General features: G+C 36.9%; 1 protein-coding gene and 1 long non-coding RNA gene across 9 annotated transcripts in view; one reads left to right on the forward strand and one right to left on the reverse strand.

Annotated features, from left to right (window-relative positions):
- The window catches only part of PRKN (parkin RBR E3 ubiquitin protein ligase), a 1,205,440-nt gene that overhangs the window by 239,244 nt on the left and 946,032 nt on the right, over positions 1–20,164 (forward strand). For 5 of the 8 annotated variants that reach the window (XM_005608125.4, XM_005608126.4, XM_070256476.1 and 2 more), the window contains one exon: positions 636–799. In XM_005608125.4, coding sequence (XP_005608182.2) covers positions 636–799 — 164 coding nt within the window. Of the gene's footprint in view, positions 1–635; positions 800–2,111; positions 2,318–20,164 lie in introns of all 8 variants that reach the window. The other 3 variants (XM_070256478.1, XM_070256481.1, XM_070256479.1) reach the window with 1 other exon arrangement.
- The window catches only part of LOC138921683 (uncharacterized), a 30,528-nt gene continuing 13,526 nt past the window's right edge, over positions 3,163–20,164 (reverse strand). Inside the window, exon 2 of the long non-coding RNA XR_011434467.1 lies at positions 3,163–4,672. This is a non-coding gene — a long non-coding RNA (uncharacterized lncRNA). The remainder of the gene's footprint in view (positions 4,673–20,164) is intronic.

Consider the following 20,164-nt stretch of genomic DNA (forward strand, 5'->3'; position numbering starts at 1 on the left):
CAGACCTGGTTTCCTCCGGGTCTCAAGAGGGACAGCAGTTCCAATAAGAGAAGTGGTGTCACTAGTTTCAGAAGAAAGGCAGATAAGTATCTCCATACAACCCAGTGGAGCCTTTTGGCCAGGACCACCAATGCCTAGGGCTCTTAGACATGCCCTCCTCGGGTGGGTCTTTGCTCTAGTCTATCAAGTGGCTTGAATTCTTTCCATTGCTGTACCATGAGTGCTAACACAATGCCTTTGATTTTTATTAAGAGGGGCGCTGTCGAGGGAATGTGCATTTGTTCAAGCTGTCAGCGCTGGATTTCTTTGATAAACTCTTGGGAATCTTACAATTCCGATCAAGCAAGTGGTCTGCTTGAGTCCCTCTGTTTCCCAGGACAGATGTCAAAGGGAGCAGGCAATTTTGGTTGTTGGTCACTGACTAATATAGGAAAGGGAGATCCCACAGGGAAACTCCATTTTTCTCCAAATGCTGCTCCATACCTTTAAGTTTCATGTTATAATTGAAAGAAAATATATGCCATTCATCGAAGGGTGGGTGAGAGGTAAGTTGATTCAGAAATGTTGCTATTGCCATTTAAGGGCTCTGAGTAATGTTCACTTTTTTCCCCCTTCCTTCCAATTTTCTTGGTCAGTGTTTGTCAGGTTCAACTCCAGCCATGGTTTCCCAGTGGAGGTCGATTCTAACACCAGCATCTTCCAGCTCAAGGAGGCGGTTGCTAAGCGACAGGGGGTTCCAGCTGACCAGTTGCGTGTGATTTTCGCAGGGAAGGATCTTCGGAATGACTTGACAGTGCAGGTGAGTCTCCCTTGGTGGGTATTCCTGGGATGCAGCCAGCCCCATTGCTTATGCCGCTTACGCTGCCAAGCTGACATTCATGCCTGAGATCTAATAGAATAAATAGCGCCTGGGGATTCCTTGAACTTTACTCCACATCGCTTCATTAATTCTGACCTTCTTAATTATGCATTAAAACAGCAAGCAGGAAGGATTGGAAGAACCACTGTGAGAGAGAGAGAGCGAGAAAGAAAACGAGAGAGAGAGAACACACAAACCGGGCTTAGTGAATAAATGTTTACTGACTACAGGAGCAGCAAGGCTCACTTTCTGTGTCTGTTCAATTTCTACCTTATTCCATTTGAATCTAAATGAAGAAGGATTCCAATAAATTGTTCCGAATCAGGCTGCTCAGTCACTGCGCCATGAGGAATTTGCAACCCAATTGTGACCCCTGGAGGATAGTCGTGAGTCTGCTGCTGTGGTTTGCTAGAGGAGGTGCAGGCCTCAGGGCCCCATTCATGACAAGCGTTGGGAGTTCCCTGCCCTGATCAGAGTCGCACGGTTCCAAAGCTGGTGACGAAGGAAGACTGAAGATAAAGTCCACCTTTGTGTTTAGTTTCTCCAAGCTTCAGTCAGATTTTCCCTAGAATAGGCCAGTGAAATGTTAAAGAAGGAGCTAGGCGTGTCTTTTCTCCTGGCCCTAATGCTTTCTCCGAATACCATTAAAGCCCCATATGCTTTTCATCTGGGTCTTTCATTCACAGAAGTGATTTCTGTGGGAATAAAGGGAGAACTGGTTAGGCAAGAGAAGCAGCACCTAGAAATGAAGTCTCATAATTTGTTGGAAAGCCAGCCAACACAATTCAGTGTGAATTGAAGTTATTCTTTGTGAAAGCATGAAAGCCCGAATGCTTTCTGTGGATGGTTCAGGTGATGCCGATGGACCCCACAGACACATTGTTCCCCTTTCTTAACCAGCACAGATTTAATTGCACTTATGTTTACAGCTGTGTGGGGGCCGCCGCTGTGCACAGCGGGGCTGCTGTATCCCGCTACATGGAGTCCATCTTGTATTGACATCCTGTCACTGTCTCTTCTTGGTGATGATAATTAGTGCTCCGTGAAATGCTTTTGGAATTTGAGTATACAAAAGAAGTGATAGCGATGCGGATGGCTCTCCTCCTTCTCCAGCGCATCACCTGCCGATGGCAATGGCGGGAGGCACTTGCTCACTGTGCTCAAACTTCTCTGCTTTGCTTTTAGGCAATTTGTTTTTGTAAGGGAAGTGCCTGTGCTAAAAACGCGTGTTGATCTTTTTTGTTTGTTTCAGTCAAGTAAAAAGCTTTTTACTGTACCTGCCAACCTCTGAATCCAAGAAGGTTTCCTTCACAAATAAATGATTTTAAAACAGCTCCATGAACCACAATATTTTATGTTTCCAGAAGTTTTGAAGTTGCAGCTTCTAAGTCTACTCACTTCTACCATTCAAGCAGATGGGTTAGATTAACTGCTACAGACAACTGATTTTACAAACATGTATGTATGTTTTTTATGATATTTGTATGATATTTGTATTTTTATGATATATGTATGATATTTATTGAGGGGCCGGCCCGGTGGCGCAGTGGTTAAGTGTGCACGTTTCGCTTCTCGGCGGCCCGGGGATAGCCAGTTCAGATCCCGGGTGCGGACATGGCACTGCTTGGCACACCATGCTGTCTCAGGCATCCCATATATAAAGTAGAAAAAGATGGGCACGGATGTTAGCTCAGGGCCAGGCTTCCTCAGCAAAAAAAGAGGAGGACTGGCAGTAGTTAGCCCCGGGCTAATCTTCCTCTAAAAAAACAAAAAGATACTTATTGATTTAGATTGTTTTGAGAAACACTTTCTAAATGCTTCCAATGTTCTTGGCTTCCCAGGGGATTCCAAAGAAAGGCAAAACTCATCCCCAGCTTTTTGGAGACTGCTATTTGTCTGTGGGCTCTAAAATCAACAGAAATATTGGAGTGAACCATATAGCGTACGTTAAAACTATTCAGCAGGTTCATGTGGTTCAACTTAATAGCTATAAAATATATCAGAACTGCCATATGACAACTGAACTGCAAGTATTATGAAGTTTTAAAGGCAGAGAAAACATGTCTGATTTGGAAGTCTCCAAGAAAGTCTTCATGGATGAATTGAAGATTGTGTAGGCTTCCATAGATGGACAAGGAGCAGGGAGCATGCATGGGAAAAAGCATAGGTTTCTATTCTTCTAGAACCTGGAGGAGATGTTGAAGACTGGACAAGAAGGGAGTTTAGAGCTGTATTTTACAGAGCCTTGACAGAGTCAGCATTGAGGTTTCATGTGTGGAGAGAAATGGGAGTCTGGACATCAGTTTGATTGTGGGAAAGACGGGGAATTTTATTCATGATGAGAGCTGATGCCAGCAGGAGATCTGTATGCAGACGTCTCGAAGGTAGTGGAGAACTTAGAGGTGGAGCTTAGGGGCTTGCTTTATGTTTAAAGATGACCTACATAGAGGTAAATATTGCTGTTACTGGAATAGATGTAATTACCAAGGGGCAGAAAACAGGCGTGAGCAACTCCTTCACTTAGGGAGCAAGGAGAGGAGCCAGTAAAGGAGGTGTTATCTACCCAACTGACGCTTTTGAGAATATTTGGAAAAGGAAATTACTGGTAAAGATGCGTGTGTGCTGTGACAAGATGGAGGAAGGTGAGGAAGAAAAGAGCCTTGGACTTCGGACAGTAGTGGTCACTTAGGGGCCTTCGGGCCTCCAGTCCTGGACAGTGGTTGGTGAAAGCCAAGCTGCAGGGGTTCAGTTCAGAGGTGTGCATACTGAGCAGGGCTCAGCTTATCAAACAGGGGAAGGAGAGACAGAAGGAGGAGCAGGAGTCCTGCGGTGTGTTACATTTCCTAGCCCTTGACCGTGTGCGTGGCTGACTTACACAGTTGTAATCAGTGTGAAAATGCAATTTCAGTTGTATAAAAAGTGATTTTCTTTCACTTAACATTAAGTCATAAGCATTTTCCATGTTGTATAATCTTCATTTTAAGTGTATGCATGATACTCTATAGAATGTTCATATTATAATATAGCTTGTAAGTATTTGGGAGTGTCTAGTTTTTAATATTACAAAGCAAGGCAAAACAATTTTTAAAAATTTATGTTGCATGCTTAGAGGATGTGGTCCCTTATGTTTTAGTTTGCTCTTTAGTAAAATGGGAATAATAATCATACCTATCTCATTAGAATTTTGTGAGGACTAAATTAGTTAATTTATGTAAAGCTCATAGAGCACAGTGTAACATACAGTAAACACTGTATAAATGTTAGCATTTATTAGCATTATCATCATCATCATTGTCATCATCATTAATAGGCAGTTACTTCAGAGTCTGAAATAACCTTAAATAATGCAGGACTCTTTTCCATCATAAATCGTGATGAATATCTCTGCAAAAATTGAAAGAGTTAAGACAATGATAGTAGATGTGTATTTTACTGGGGCAAATATATGTGTATATATATGTATATATTTGTATGTGTATATAATATTTATACATTTTAACTAAAAATAACTCTGTGGAGTTTATAAGTACATTTTTGACCCTTACATGTATGGATTTTACTTATGTTAAAAATAGTAGAATTTGGGGCCAGCCCAGTGACACAGCAGTAAGGTTTGCACGTTCCGCTTCAGCAGCCCGGGGTTTGCCAGTTCGGATCCTGAATGTAGATCTATGCACCGCTTGTCAAGCCATGCTGTGGCAGGTGTCCCACATATAAAGTAGAGGAAGATGGGCACAGATGTTAGCTCAGGGCCAGTCTTCGTCAGCAAAAAGAGGAGGATTGGCAGCAGATGTTAGCTCAGGGCTAATCTTCCTAAGAAAAAAAAATAATAGAATTTGAATTTAGCAAGCTTAAAAAGACCTTGCAATTCCTCTAAACAAGTGTAGTAAAAATAGAAACCTATAGCTATTGTGTTCAGCAAGGATTCATCATGGCGTTATTGCTTTTAAAATATATTTTCATAAAGCAGATATCTACCGCACACTGTTTGTTAGAAGCAAATTGGAAGGAGTTATACAATTTTTCCTGGTTCATAAACAATGTTTCTGTGCATGTTTTTATTATTTTCTTTATTCCTACAAGTATGCAATATAAAATATTTATCTTTGATGTATTATTCACAATGGATTGATATTTTTTCTTTGCGAAGAGTTCTTGTCAGCTCTTGAAACAGAGTATGCAGGCCCCATGCGAATGATGAGTCACTCCTTCTCCAGCCCCCAAATCTAACATGTTCCATTTCAAAAGTCTCTGAAATCACCTCTACGTAATTATAATTTTAAATGCGTTATTCGGAATTATACAAGGAAAATAAGGTTTTAATGTAGTTGTATGTACCAAAACTGGTGAACTTTGCGATTAGATAGGCAAAATAACAGGGACTTCAGAATTTATGTAACATTTTGTTTGAGCAGAATTCATTGTCTTTACATGAGCTGTGTTATTATTAGTATCATTAATATCAGTATAGGTTTATTAGCCAGTATGCTAGTTAGAGTTATCCAGAGAAACAGAGCCAATAGGACATGTATATGCAGTCTCAAGATCTGCAGTCTGCAAGTGTAGCTCTACTCTGAAAGCCAGTTGTGGTTATGATGTAGTTCCAGTCTGAAGGCCGGCAGCCTCAAGATGTAGGAAGAGCTGACTTTTCAGTTCAAGTCCAAAGGCAGGAAGTAAACCAGTGTCTAGGCTAGAAGGCCGTGGGGCACGACAAATCCTCTCTTACTCACTGGAGGGTCAGCCTTTTAGTTCAAGCCTTCAATTGATTGGTTGGGGCACGCCCATACTGGGGAGAGCCATCTGATTTCTTCAGTCTACTGATTAAAATTATATTCTTACCCCAAAACACCCTCACAGTCTCACCTAGACTAATGTCTCACCAAATGTCTGGGCACCCCATGGCCCGGTCATGTTGACACGTAAAATTAACCATCACAGCCAGGACATGAGAAATTTTGTTATATTTAATTAATGTTATAGTGAAGACACTCTCTCTCTCTCTCTTTTTTTTTTTTTTGAGGAAGATTAGCCCCAAGCTAGCATCTGCTGCCAATCCTCCTCTTTTTGCTGAGGAAGATTGGCCCTAAGCTGACATCTGTGCTCATCTTCCTCTATTTTATATGTGAGATGCCTGCCATAGTGTGGCTTGACAAGTAGTGCATAGGTCCGCACCTGGGATCCAAACCAGCAAACCCCAAGTCACCAAAGCAGAACACACAAACTCAACCACTGTGCCACTGGGCTGGCCCCAAGACACTCTGTTTTTATTCTCTTTGAAATAATGAATTTTACTTACAAAATAGGAATTAAAGAATGGCTTCATTTTACATAGAAACTTTTGCTTTATATAAGGATTCATCCAGATGGATGTTCATAAATTCCTTTAAACAAATATTTGATTTTATGATGTTTAAAATGTATATGCACTTTTGGAGACTATAATTTCATAAAATAGGTCACTCTTGCAGAAGTCTTAAAGGGCATCAGTTTATTACCCCCATTCTTCTAAGCTTTATGATATGACAAGATCTGAGTTTGGAAGGCCAGAGACATTTACACTTTAATAGCTTAGATTGTAAATATTAAAGAAAAATAAATGACCTTGGAAAGCCAGATTATTTAATCAGCTATAGTTTTAATGATGTACATTATACATATTTCAAAATTTGTGAGTTGTGAAAACCAGGTTTCACTGACAGTATAAACCATGTCCAATTGCTAAGGAATTCAGGTTTTCATAATCTGTAAGAAAATTTACCTGTTACTTTCAGAAACATTATACGTTGTTTTTATCATATCTCTGACTGACCTGCTAAATGTTGAAACTTTAAAAACTGTATAAGGATGTTGTGAATACTCTATATGCTCCTCAAGCTACCTCTAACATAAGAAAATATTATTTAACTAAATTCTTGAAAGTTGGTATTTTCTTAATTTCTTTTAAATTTTCCCCAACCTTATCGTTTCTCTTTTAATATACTTAGGCTATATTTTTCTGATTATAGAATTAATATATGCTAGTTATAAAAATTCAAGTGACAGGGAAAAGCTTACAGCAGGCCCCTATAACTCTGCTTATATACTTTTAATAATTAATAATGATTCTTTATGTGGTAATAGGTATATTAACACTTATAATGTTATAATCTTTTCCTTTTGTTCTGTCAAGTTATTCTATATTTTACTGGAATTATGAGTTCAGGTATACTTGTGGACATTAAAAAAGCAAATTTTTGATATATCTGAAACTTTCATTAGATCACAGTTTAGTGATTGAGATGTTGATAAGCTGGCAAATTGTTTTCATATAAGAGCTTCATTTTAAAGACTAGGCAGTTACACATTTACTTGCAAGATTGATGGGTATAACTTATTAAGGAGTGCAAATGGCAGATATTAGTGTTCTTTGATATTTTTATACAATCTTAGAACACATCTTTACAACTATTTAGTTACCCTTCATCTTTTTTTTTTTTTGAGGAAGACCAACCCTGAGCTAACATCTGCTGCCAATCTTCCTCTTTTTCTGAGGAAGGCTGGCCCTGAGCTCGCATCCGTGCCCATCTTCCTCCACTTTATATGTGGGATGCCTACCACAGCATGGCTTGTCAAGTAGTGCTATGTCCACACCCGGGATCCAAACCAGTGAACCCCAGGCTGCCAGAGCAGAACGTGCACACTTGACTGCTGTGCCACCAGGCTGGCCCCACCCTTCATCTTTATAGGTGTATACTTTACAGTATAAGCCCAAAATGTGTAATGAGAAGTTGCTCCTGAGAAAAAGAAAACGAATCATTCATATGAGTTTCTTAATATTTCTGCTAACAAATGCTAAATAAACACCTTGATGTTCTGAGAAGAAGGTGGAATGGCAAGGGTGGTGTATAAGCTTGCTAGGGTTTTCCCTCTTGTTTTCATTTTCTTTCCTTTCATAATGTTCATAGATATTGTGGCCATTATAGCTCATTATACAAAATGAGACACATTTGAGAACAAAAGAGGACTCTATTAATAATTATTCCAGGGCCAGCCCTAGTGGCCTAGTGGTTAAGTTCAGTGTGCTCTGCTTTGGCAGTGTGGGTTTGGTTCCCAGGCGGGGACCTACACCACTCATCTGTCAGTGACCGTGCTGTGGTGGTGACTCACATAATAACAGAGGAAGATTGGCAGCTGATGTTAGCTCAGGACGGATCTTCCTCACAAAAAAGATAATAATAAAAATTACTATTATTCTAGGACAAAGGTGTATGCTGTCAGTGTTCTGGGCAGACAGTGACAAATGGTCATCCTAGGCATTGGGCAGCATTTCTCACATTTAAGCATCTCAACTTCTTTTAGAAAGAAACTATTTTTTGGTGCCTCCCCACAGACACTTTGGGAAATAATAGCTTAAGACCATAATCTTTTTATGAAAATTTTCATAATTAAAAAAAATGGTTTTGTCTTTTTAACTGGTAAAAGATAATTTTAAAAATTATGGTCTAACCAATATCACCACATTTTAAACAATATCAGAATTCTCAGTTCTTAGAGGTCATGTCCACAGGCCAGTTTGAAAAGCATTGTTAGGGTGTAATTATTTTCTTTATACATTAGTATGTTCAATTTTGTTATTGGCAAGATTGTAAGAGCTTTAAGGAATTAAAGGAAAAAATGGAAAAAATATGGACATGAGAAAATGGGTGATCTGGCTCAGGTTTCACTTCTGGGAAGATGGAGTAGACAGACTTCTACCTATTTCTCCTGTTAAGTACACTAAAAACTCTGGATGTTACATGTAATACGAACATACAAAGATTCTGAAAGGTGATGAGAAGAATGCAGACCAACTAGGGACTTGAGGACTCAAGGAACAATACAGACATGAGTTCCTTGGGTTTTCTTCTTACCAGATATATTCTAGACTTGAAGGTGATGAAATTGGTAAGCTGGAAATGCCAACATGTGTGGACAAAAAAAAAAAAAAAAATCCCCAACCAAAGCCTGCTCTCTATTCAAAGGACAACAGAGTAGCCCAGCAACACAGAAAACTTTTAGACAATACCATACTCCTCCAGCCAAACACCACAGAGAAATTGTGGCCCCACCCTCACCCCCACCAACAGTAATAAAAGCCAAGTGGGGAGCTGGATTTCCTCCCTTGCGAGGCTGTAAGGAGGTGCCACACACAACTGCTTGGGTGGTAACCAATGAGCTCTAGTGCAGAGTTGGGACTTGCACCATTGTCAAGAAGTAACAAGGCCATTTCTACCATAGTGCCAATGGAAACTGTGTGAGGAGCCAGAACTTCACCCCCACCCAGCAATAATGAGAAGACCCCCTTTTATGTCACATATCAACAGATTCGGAGTGGAGAACCTAGACTAACATTTCTACGGGCAGTAATGAAGCAGTTCCCCCTTTTCCCTGCTGGTGCAGTGTCAGAAAAAGCCACATGCTTTCAATAAGATCCAAAGTCCCATAATATAATGAGAAAATACCCAAGTTTTGGAGGAAGCCCCCAAGATCCAGGAAGATCTCAAATTGAATGAAAAGGCAATCAATAGATGCAAATACTGAGGTAACAGAGACGTTAGAATATCTGAAAACTATTTAAACAGCCATGACAACATACTTCAGTGAATAATTACAAACATGTTTAAGATAAATGAAAAAAGAAATAGAAGATACAAAGAAGAATCAAATGGAAACTATATAGAACTGAAAAAGTAACAAATAACAAGCTCACTAGAGGGGCTTGGCAGAAGAATGGAGAGGACAGAGGAAAAAGTCACTGAACTGGAAGACAGAGCAACACAAATTGCACAATCTGAACAGAGAGAAAATAGACTAAGAAAGAAAGAAAGAAAGAAAAGGAGCCTCAGAAACCTGTAGGTCTATCAAAGAACATTTAAAATTTGTGTCATCAGAGTCCTGGAAGAAGATCAAGAAGGCAGGGCTAAAAAAGTGTTCAAAGAAAATATTGGCTGAAAACTTTCTAAATTTTGCAAGAGACATAAATCTACAGATTCATGAAGCTGAGAGAATCTAAAATAGGATAAATCCAAAGAAATTTGCACATCGTAACTATACTTCTGAAAACTAAGGACAAAGAAAACGTCTTGAAACCAGACAGAGAAACACTATATCTTACCCATAACGGAAAAACAAGTTGAATAACAGTGGGTTTCTCATCAGAAACTATGAAGGCCAAAAGGAAGTGGCACAATATTTTTCAAGTGCTGAAAGAAAAGAACTGTCAACCCAGAAACCTATGCCCAGTGAAAATATCCTTCAGGAATGAAGAAGAAATCAATATATTTTAGAGAGAAATTGTCACCAGCAAAACTACCCTAAAAGAATGGATCAAGGAAATTCTTAAATAAGAAGGGAACTGATAAAAGATGGAACTTTGGAGTGTTAGAAAAGAAGAAAGAACACAGTAAGCAAAAGTATAGTTAAATATAACAGACCTTCCTTCTCCTCTTGATATTTCCAAATTATGATGTGGGTTGTAGCAAAAGTTATAACAATGTCTAATGTAGTTCTAAACGTGTGTAGAGGAAATATTTAAGGCAAATATATTATGAACAGAGAGGTAAAGGGACATAAATGGAGTAAGGTCCCTATACTTCACTTGAACTTGTAAAATGACAACTCCAGCAGAGTGGGACAAGTTACAAATGTATAAAGTAATACCTCTCAACCACTAAAATAGCTAAATGACTAAAATATAAAATAGTCACAACACCAAATGCTGGTGAGGATGTGGAGAAATTGAGTCACTCATATATTGCTAGTGGCAATCTAAAATGGTACAGCCACTCTGGAGAAGAGTATGAAAGTTTCATAGAAAAACTAAACACACATTTACCATATGACACAGTAGTCACACTCTTGATTATTTATCCCCGAGGAATGAAGATTTGTGGTCACACAAAAACCTATATGTAATTGTTTATAGCAGCTTCATCCACATTGACCAAAAACTGGAAACAACCTTGACCTGCTTCCACAGGTAAATGATTAAACAGCTGTGGTACCTCCATACCATGAAATACTACTTAACAATAAAAAGGAACAAACTATTGATACACATAACATTTTGGATAGATCTCAAGGGAATTATACTGAATGGAAAAAAGCTAATCCCAAAAGGTCATATACTGAATGACTTCATTTATATAACATTCTTGAAATGACAAGATAATAGAAATGGAGGAGAGATGAGTGGTTACCAGAGATTAAGGAGGGGGTGGGAGCGGGAGCAAAGAGTGTATGGCAGTAAAACGGCAAGAGGAGGGACCCCTGTGGTGATGGATCATCCGTATCTTGACTCCATCAATGCTCATAGGACAATCATGATATTGTACTATAGTTTTGTTACCATTGGGGGAAACTGGGAAAGCTACCTGGGATCTTTCTGTACTTTTGCTTACAACTACATCTGACTCTACAAGTATCTCGAGATAAAGTTTACTTAAAAAAGAAAAAACAAACTAGAAGTTCTACACTCTTTCATGGAGAAATAGAAACTAGCTCTTCCTATACTCATTATTTGCATCTATTTAAAGGAACAGTATTTATTAATGAGTGATTTTCAACGTGAGAAATTAGAAAAATAGTTTAACCTATTCTCAGACACATTTAAAGACTAATTCACACTAAGAGTTTAAGGCCAATAAAATTTATAGAAATATTAAAGCATCTTTCTTGAATTCTTAAACAGAATCTTCAGCACTTCATACGTGCAAATAGACATGAATAGTATTTCTTTTCAAAGTCTTTAGCAAATATTTCAAGTAAACAAAAATAAGCAGTTCTTGACAATAGTATACTCTAGTCATACATGTTTTCCAAATTGATTTGAGAGTCATACACTATAGTTTTAGGAAATAAATGAGTACCTCGTGTAACGGTTGTGCTTACAATCGTTAGAGAAAGCATTCACTTAAAAAAGTTGCTCCCCTTTTGTTGATACTATACATTTATGTAATAGAAGGAATTTAGGGATGAAATGGTTTAATTTGTAAACTAGATTTATTTAAAACTTTCTCTCTTATATTCTCTTGAATACAAGACAGAAACAGGCTAGATTAAATTTGGAACATTGAATACATCCCCACCATGATTTTTTGATGCTATATAAAAGAATTCTGCAAATCACAGTATAAATGGCCAATATGTTTTATTTAAAATTCGTTTTTTTCTCTGCAAGACAAAAGGAAGCTAGGTTACACACCTTATACTCAGAGAACAGCCATACAATGATTTATTTGTATGTAAGAGCGTAGTTAGATAAATGAGACCCTCAATCACTTCAAGAACAACAGCATATTCTCCAAAGGATTGACTTGCTAATGGAACTTACTGCTGGCTTCATTCATTTCGGAAAATGGAGGTACCCTCTGGTGTCCCTCCAAAGAACTGGTACTTTATTATATCAGCTAGCAAGTACTGCAAAGGATCAGAGACTAGAGTCAAAGGATGACAATCTGTATGGAGCAAGTGCTCACTTCAGGCAGACCCTTATGTAATCTGTTTGTGTCTGGCTGTTTATGTGTGTCAGTCTGAAAGAGTCTCTGAATTACTTATCTCTTTGCATAATTCAGAGCCCTCAGAAATGCTATTCTTCTGTTGAAAGTCTTGACATTTGTGTGCCCCTGTGGCCTTATGAAACATCTTTGAGGATTTCCATGTATAAATGCAGACTGAAAGGAAAAAAAGTTGAGATTATTTTAGTTTATAAGAGACTGAAGTTAGATAGTATGTGGATTTATTTAATAGGCTCATGTCTTCCAGACGTTTCGATGCCATTATTGCACTCATATTCCAAGGCAGGCAGAGTGTGAGGGAGTGAACTCTGGAACAAACCAGCCCCCCAAATCTTAACATAGGATGCATTTTATTAGAATATTTGAGGCAAAAGCCTGTCTCATAAGAAAATCTGGCAAATGAAAGAGAAGAGATTACACACTGTGAATTTTTTTTGCTATTCACTGAAGTCCACTTCAAATATTCTGTTCTCTGGTCACTGTTATTGGACTTGAATTCCATCACCCAATTCACCTGATTTTGCTTAAGATTTTTATTTAATATAGTTATCACCCTTTAAGAGAAGAATTTAAGAAACAGGAATTTGTGTCTGTACCATTTGCCCTGGAACTTCTAAACCAAATGATTGTTCACCCAATTTCTACATTTTTTCTTCTTCCCTCTTACCAAGTAATTGTGACAAGCCTAAGATTATTGTCAGGGAGCAATGAACAATGTTATATGAAAAGGATCTCTAGAGCTTATATACCAAAATCACTTATGATTGATAAATATGATATGTTCTCCGTTTTCTATTTGTAGGTGAGCTTGAGTCACACCTTTAATGAATTAATAGATTAACATCAATAAATATTTACTCTGCTATCTTTTATTTTCTTTGGGTATGAAGGAAATGGGAGATAAAGTTAAATGTGTAATAAAAATAATTTATTTTAGTTATAACTTCAGCCATGTCCATAAAACAGAGAAAACAAAATTAAATGGGACAGAGAAAGTTTTACTTTTCCTGTCCTAATATGTCGTGTTGACTTTTTTTCTTCAACTATTAGGTTTAATATCAATAAGACTACAATTCCCATAAAGCATTTAGGAGCTGAAGTTTAACTAAAGGATATAATATTGGGTAAGTGAATATTGCCATACTAACTTTTCTAAAGCTCTGAAGGGTATGCTAAGAGAGGTGTCTCTGGCCATGAGCTAAATCAGAGGACACACAGACTCATTTGAATGGAAGCAAAACCTCAAGTATTCCTGATTTGTGGTGCAAACTCATGATTTAAAAACTTAGTGTCAGTAGAGTGCTCCAGTCTCAATGACTTGTGGATTTTAAAAAAAAAATTTTGTTTTAGCCTTTGGTGCATGTCTATCTTCACACAGACAAACACACATTCATTTGAGGAATACAATTCTTGGGTAGAAATTATAAATTTTGTGGGTGCATTTGTATAAACTACATTTCTTTGAAGATTTTATTGTGTCATTGGATTTTATTTTGCCACTGGATATTTCCTCTCGTATTGCTGAGTCTGGTCAGTCTGCACTTAGAGATGTCACTCCTATATGAATTAATACGTAGGCTAATTATGGCACAGAGCTCTGCTTTTTAAATTAATAAAACATTCTGACATTAGAGACAGCAGTGAGCAATGTAAGAACCCACTGATGTTTATGTTTTAGTACAGCACAAACTTCATTTAAAATGTATGGGCTTTTGAAACCTCAGGACAGGTTTGCCAAGGATATATTCTGTTCATTTTTATATTTTTAAGTATTTCAAAGGGATTTAGATCTGTGTGTTTGCATTCCATTTATGCATAATTCATCAAAACCTTGTTCTGAAAGGAGAGAAAATAAAAACAAAAACTTAACTGAGATATTTCTAGTGTCATTTAAAACTTGGGCACTTAGAACTTCAGAACCTGCAAAAGTAGATAACACTGGCTTCCTCAGTTTACCTATTTTGCCCCTCAGTCAATTCCTCTCGTTTTGAGCAGCATTGAGATGCAAGCTGTTCTTGTGGAAGCCTAAATACCTTTTATATCTTTCTTCATTACAGAGGAGTTGTATGATGTCATTTCACACATATGCTTATTGCTGTATGTAACAGAGAAGTTAAAACTTCAAAAACGTCATATACTAGGTGAAATCATTTAGTTAGAGTTCTACTCAATTTTCCACTACCCAGTTGTGGTAAAGTGGATATGAATCAACCTAAAGTCAGACTTTCTGGGATGGGCAAGTCATTTAAATCCTCCAGTCTTTATTTTTCTCATCTATGAAATGGAGGTAGTAACAGCACCTATATTTTTATAGGGTTGTTTTGAGTATTAAATGAAATCATACCTACCATGGACTGAGACAGAAGCAAATTTTAACTATTATTGATTTAATTTGATGAATAATTCACAAAAGAAAAGAAAACCCTTTTATTTCTGATGTGCAATAGATTCGTCTTGAAATTAATTTTGTTTTAAAACATCCCCAAAGGGAACAGATTTCCCATGCTAAATTTCCTCTTCCACACTCAGGCTGCCCTCAGCGTGGCATTGTGTGTCTCGTTTGTGGGAGCTCCTCTGATTTAAGTCTTATGATAAATTGTTATCTCAGGAAAAGAGAAGATCCTATTCCAAGGGAGGTTACCTTTTTCTTTAATGTGCTGAATATATCTGAACACACCGTTTGATTCTGGGAGCAAGTTTACAAGAGTACTTACTGTTCCAAATCTGTTTAAACGAGGGGCACACCATAATTTGAGGTCGCTCCTAAGAGTTTATGAGTCACTTGCATGTAAAATAGAGGATGAGAGGGTCAGGAGGCGCTCTGAAGAGCAGATACGTTCTACGACCTACTTAAATGATTTCCTTTGTTGCCTTGGTAATTTATAAACAGAATGGAAATACTAAATTTACATAATCTATCATTTTGTAGTCCATTTAAAGCTAGTGGTGTGGTTCTTGCTTTGCAGATTAAATTAGTATCTTTTTGTTTTTGTGTTTGTTTTGAGTGCTTTGAAAGGAAAAGATTGATTTTTTATATGTCAATCTTCATATTATTGCATATATTATATAATGTTATATATAACATTTATATATAACAGTTATACATTATATAACTCTATCTTTTACCTTCAACTCCATTCCATTGTTTTAAAAGAATATACAAAATTATGTATTGGTTATTCAATTTTATTCACTGATAATGAACAATTTTTAAAATCATTTGTTCCATTTTCTTGTAAGAAGTTATATGGGCTATTAAAAGACTCAGTTATGATAAAGGGGAAATTCTTCCTATGATTCATTTCAAAGTATTAAAAATGTGTCATTGACAGTTAAAAAAGTAATTTGAGCATATAGAAGACAAACATCAAGGGATATTACTTTTTGAAAATAGCAATAAATTCACTAGTTACTTTTAAGGCTTGGTTTGACTAGAAAAACATAACTGTAGATTTTGTATTATGAATTTGAAAAATACAGTAATTTTGTAGATAGTCTTTTAGAGTTTGCTGTTTCACTTGGTATTTTTAATTCCTGCCTTAGGTAGAAGAATGTTACAATGGACTAGCTCCTATTCAAAAGTATTGGATTATTTTTAGTTTTTTTGTATTAGTTTTGTTTTTGACAGAAGAGTTTGATGGGAGAACTTTAAGTATAAAACCAGTTCTTTGAATGGGTGGGTTTTATATATAAGTAGTGTTTGTATAGATACTAGAAAAATAAAAATAACTAAACACAAAGGACTGACAACTGTTTATATATCACATTAAATTTTTTGTGCATTCATGACTTGTATTCTACTTACAATTTCTACCCCTCGCCCTCTATAGCATTCTAAATCACATCCATCCTCCACAAGGCAACCTCCTCACTTGTTTCAGCACTTCTAACTTGCATTTCTCCATTAACAGTTGGTTGAGCATCTTTTTACATTTACTGGCCATTTGTGTTTTCTCTTCTGAGCATTAAGTGTACTTCTGCCAACTTTTCTAATGGGTCTGTTGTGCTTTTTGTTTTGTTTTGCTGAAGGAAGATTTGCCCCAAGCTAACATCTGTGCCAGTCTTCCTCTATTTTGTATGTGGGTCACTGCCACAGCATGGCCACCGATACCAGTGGTGTAGGTCCATGCTGAAGGCGGGCTATCTAAGCCGAGTGCACCAAATCCACCCACTAGGCCACGGGGTGGCCCCTGATTTTTTGTTTTTTTAAATGTGATTTATTTTGAAGCATAGTGAATACCAAAGCCTTTTGGGTTATATAAATTACAAATAATCTGCCAGCCTATGGTTTGCCTTTTAACTTTGATGCTGTTATTGGATGTATAACATTTTCCATTCTAATGTAGAAAACCTAATCTATTTTTTTTTTTATGATTTGTACTTTCTGTGCCTAATTTAAGGGATCTTTCTATGTTGTGGCCATGAATCTTTAAAAAATTTTTTCTATTAGTTTTAAAGCTTTCATTTTCAAATATAGGTCTCTAATAACTGGAATTAATCTCTCTGTATGGTGTATGAGAAACACCTACTTTTATTTTCCACAGGAATAACCTGTTGCCATTTATTGAATATTGAATAACCATTCCCATTTATTGAATATTCATGTCATATAATGTCGTCTTTGACGTATATCAGGTTTCCACATATGCCTGCATCTGTTTCTGCACCTTTTACTCTTTTCCATTTGTTTCTGCACCCATACTCTGTTAATTACCATAACTTTATAATTCTTAATATCTGGCAGGGTATTTCACACCAACCTCTTGTTGTTCTTCAGGAATATTTTTGTCTGATTTTACAAATTCTATGAATAATAGTTCTAGGTTAAAATTATTTATTTGCAGTACTTTGAAAACATAGAATACAGCTTATATTTTTGCTGTTATTAAGAATGCTCTCAGTCTAATTGTAGTTGTTTTGTAGGTAGTCTGTTTCTCTCATTGCTTTAAAAATATTTTCTTCATTTCTGATGGTGGTAACTATCAGAGCCATGTGTCTAGCTTTGGCTTTATTTTATTATTCACTGTGATTCCTGTATCAGAACGTTTATCTTTCATCAGTTCTGTAAAAATTATCCACCAGTAGATCTCTTCCATTCTCTTCCTCTTCTAATTCTGGAAAATTAGTTAGTTGTATGTTTGACATTTTATTCTATCTTCTGTGCCTCTTACCTTCTCCTGCCTGTGTTCCGTCTCTTTATCTCTTTGTGCTGCAATGAAGGTAATTTAATTGTATCTTTTCTCCTTTGTCATATATAGAATCTTAATTTGTTCATTGAGTTATTTTTTTTTAATTTCAAAGAATAGATATTTCATTTAAGGAATTTCTATTTGATTCTTTTTTTCACTCTGGCAGCCTTTTTTGATAGAGTCTTGTTCTTGTTTTTCATTTCTGAATTTTTCCATTGTCTTTGATTATTTGAAAAATGCTTATTTAATGTTATCTATACACAATTCTATGTCTAAAGTTCTTGGGTATGTAATCATGATGGTTATTAGATGTGTTGATTCTCTCCCATGGAAGGTTGTATTTTCATGGGCTTGATTGCATTAGATTCTGAGCTCTTTTTCAGACTGGCTTTATCTGTGGGACTCCTAAACAGTGGTTGTTGGCAGTGTCTCTCTTCCCCATAGTTTTAAATTTGTCTCTCTGCCAAACACCCAAAGTTTATTCAGCAGTTTAGAAATACCTTTTATGTTTATTTCTGAGCCTTGTGGGAAATGGACCATGCCAGCAGTATAAACGTCACTCCGCTGTCTAAGAAAGAGCAGAATTGCAGTTATAAACCTTCCGGAGATTTGTTTCTTTTGCCACCCAGAACCTAACATAAGATCAGTAAGCTTCCTTTGCATCTTCATGCCCTGGTGGGTAGATTTTTTTCCCCCAGCCCACCTGTTAGCAGATAGCATCACTTTTCTAGGGCTCTGTTCTATATGGAGATTTGAGTCCTAATTCTCCATCTTGCATGGACCTAACACATGCATCTTCTGTGTGACTGTTAATCAAGCACTTTGAAAGCAGAAATCTCCCCACTTGCACATTTTTTTTAATTAATAAATTTTATTTTTAAAAAAAGCAGTTTTGCATTCACAGCAAAACTGAGCAGAGAGTACAGAGTTCTCACATACCCCGTGTTTCCTCCACCACAAACACATATACAACCTCTTCCACTACCAACATCCTACACCAGGTACGTTGTTGTAACAGATGAACCTACATTGACACATCATACTCACCCAAAGTCTATAGTTTACATTAGGGTTCACTGTTGGTGCTGTATATTCTACGGGTTTTGACAAATGTATCATGACATATGTCCATCATTATGGTATCGTACAGAGTAGTTTCACTGCTTTAAAAATCCTCTGTATTTACCTATTTACCTTTTCCTGCCCCCAACCCCTGGCCATCACTGATCTTACTGTGTCCATAGCTTTGCCTTTCCCAGAATGTTATATAGTTGGAATCATATGGTATGTAGCCTTTTCAGACTGATTTCTTTTACTTAGTGATATGCATTGTTTCCTTTATGTCTTTTCATGGCTCGATAGCTCATTGCTTTTCGGCACTTAATAATTATTCCATTGTCTGGATGTACGACAGTTTATTTATCCATCCACCTACTGAAGGACATCCTGGTACTTCCAAGTTTTCGCAATTAGAAATAAAGCTGCTATAAAGATTCGTGTACAGGTTTTTGTGTGGACATAACTTTTCAGTTCATTTGGGTAAATACCAAGGAATGTGACTGCTGGGTCGTCTGGTAAGAGTATATTCAGTTTTATAAAAAAAAACCACCGGACTGTCTTCTAACGTGGTTGTACCATTTTGCATGCTCACCAGCAAAGAATGAGAGTTCTTGTTGCTCTGCACACTCTCAGCATTTGGTGTTGTTGGTGTTTTGGATTTGATTATTCTACAAGCTGTGTAGTGGTCACACTTTGCTTTTTAGCTGATTTTTATTCTCTGCCATTTTATGGATTTTTTTGGCTTTCTTTGATAGATGAGCTATTCATTTACAAACATATTTATTATACGTAATCTAGAACTCCTTGTTGTTTTACAGCATAAGGGCTTTTTGTTCATCTAGTTTAAAATCTTGCCAGAAATGGAAGTCTACATTTTATACTTAAAATAACAAAATCACACGACTATTTAGTATCTCAAATTCGTCCAAACTCCCAGAATCATAATTTGTACCTAGTGGGTGGGAACTCGATAAATATTTATTGAACAAATGAATAGCTATTAGTTGGTACAATTATTGGTGTCTTCTATAAGGTACCGTGTAGCAATTGCTGAATTAATTTAACGTCTCAAACCCTTCCTACATTTCTAATAACAACCAGTCCCTAGAATTAGCATTTCATCTCTAGATTATCTGAGAATCGAGGAAACTACTGGATTATAACTGCAGATAGTTTGACTACAGATACGAGGCATTTGCCTCCTACTCATAGTAAATTAGATATCAACATAAGACCCCATACTACCTGTCATTGTGTGTGATAATGCAAATTCATGACAAAAATCTCACAAAATGAAGTTAAAGTAGGTCCTTGAGTTATATAGCACCTGAACCTTGTCTGGATATCTTGCAAAAGAAAGAAAGAATGGAAAGGAAGAAAGGAGGAAGGAACTATTACTGTTCTTCAGAATTGGTGAATTTTCTAGCATAATCCCTCTCTTTCTAGTAGGGTTCTATCTTTGCTCAGTCATTTTCAGGTGGCCAGAGTTAATCACTCGTGCAGTCTGCCCTGTTTACCGATTA

This window comes from Equus caballus, chromosome 31, assembly GCF_041296265.1.
Source record: "Equus caballus isolate H_3958 breed thoroughbred chromosome 31, TB-T2T, whole genome shotgun sequence".
In the NCBI taxonomy this organism is placed as follows: Eukaryota; Metazoa; Chordata; class Mammalia; order Perissodactyla; family Equidae; genus Equus; species Equus caballus.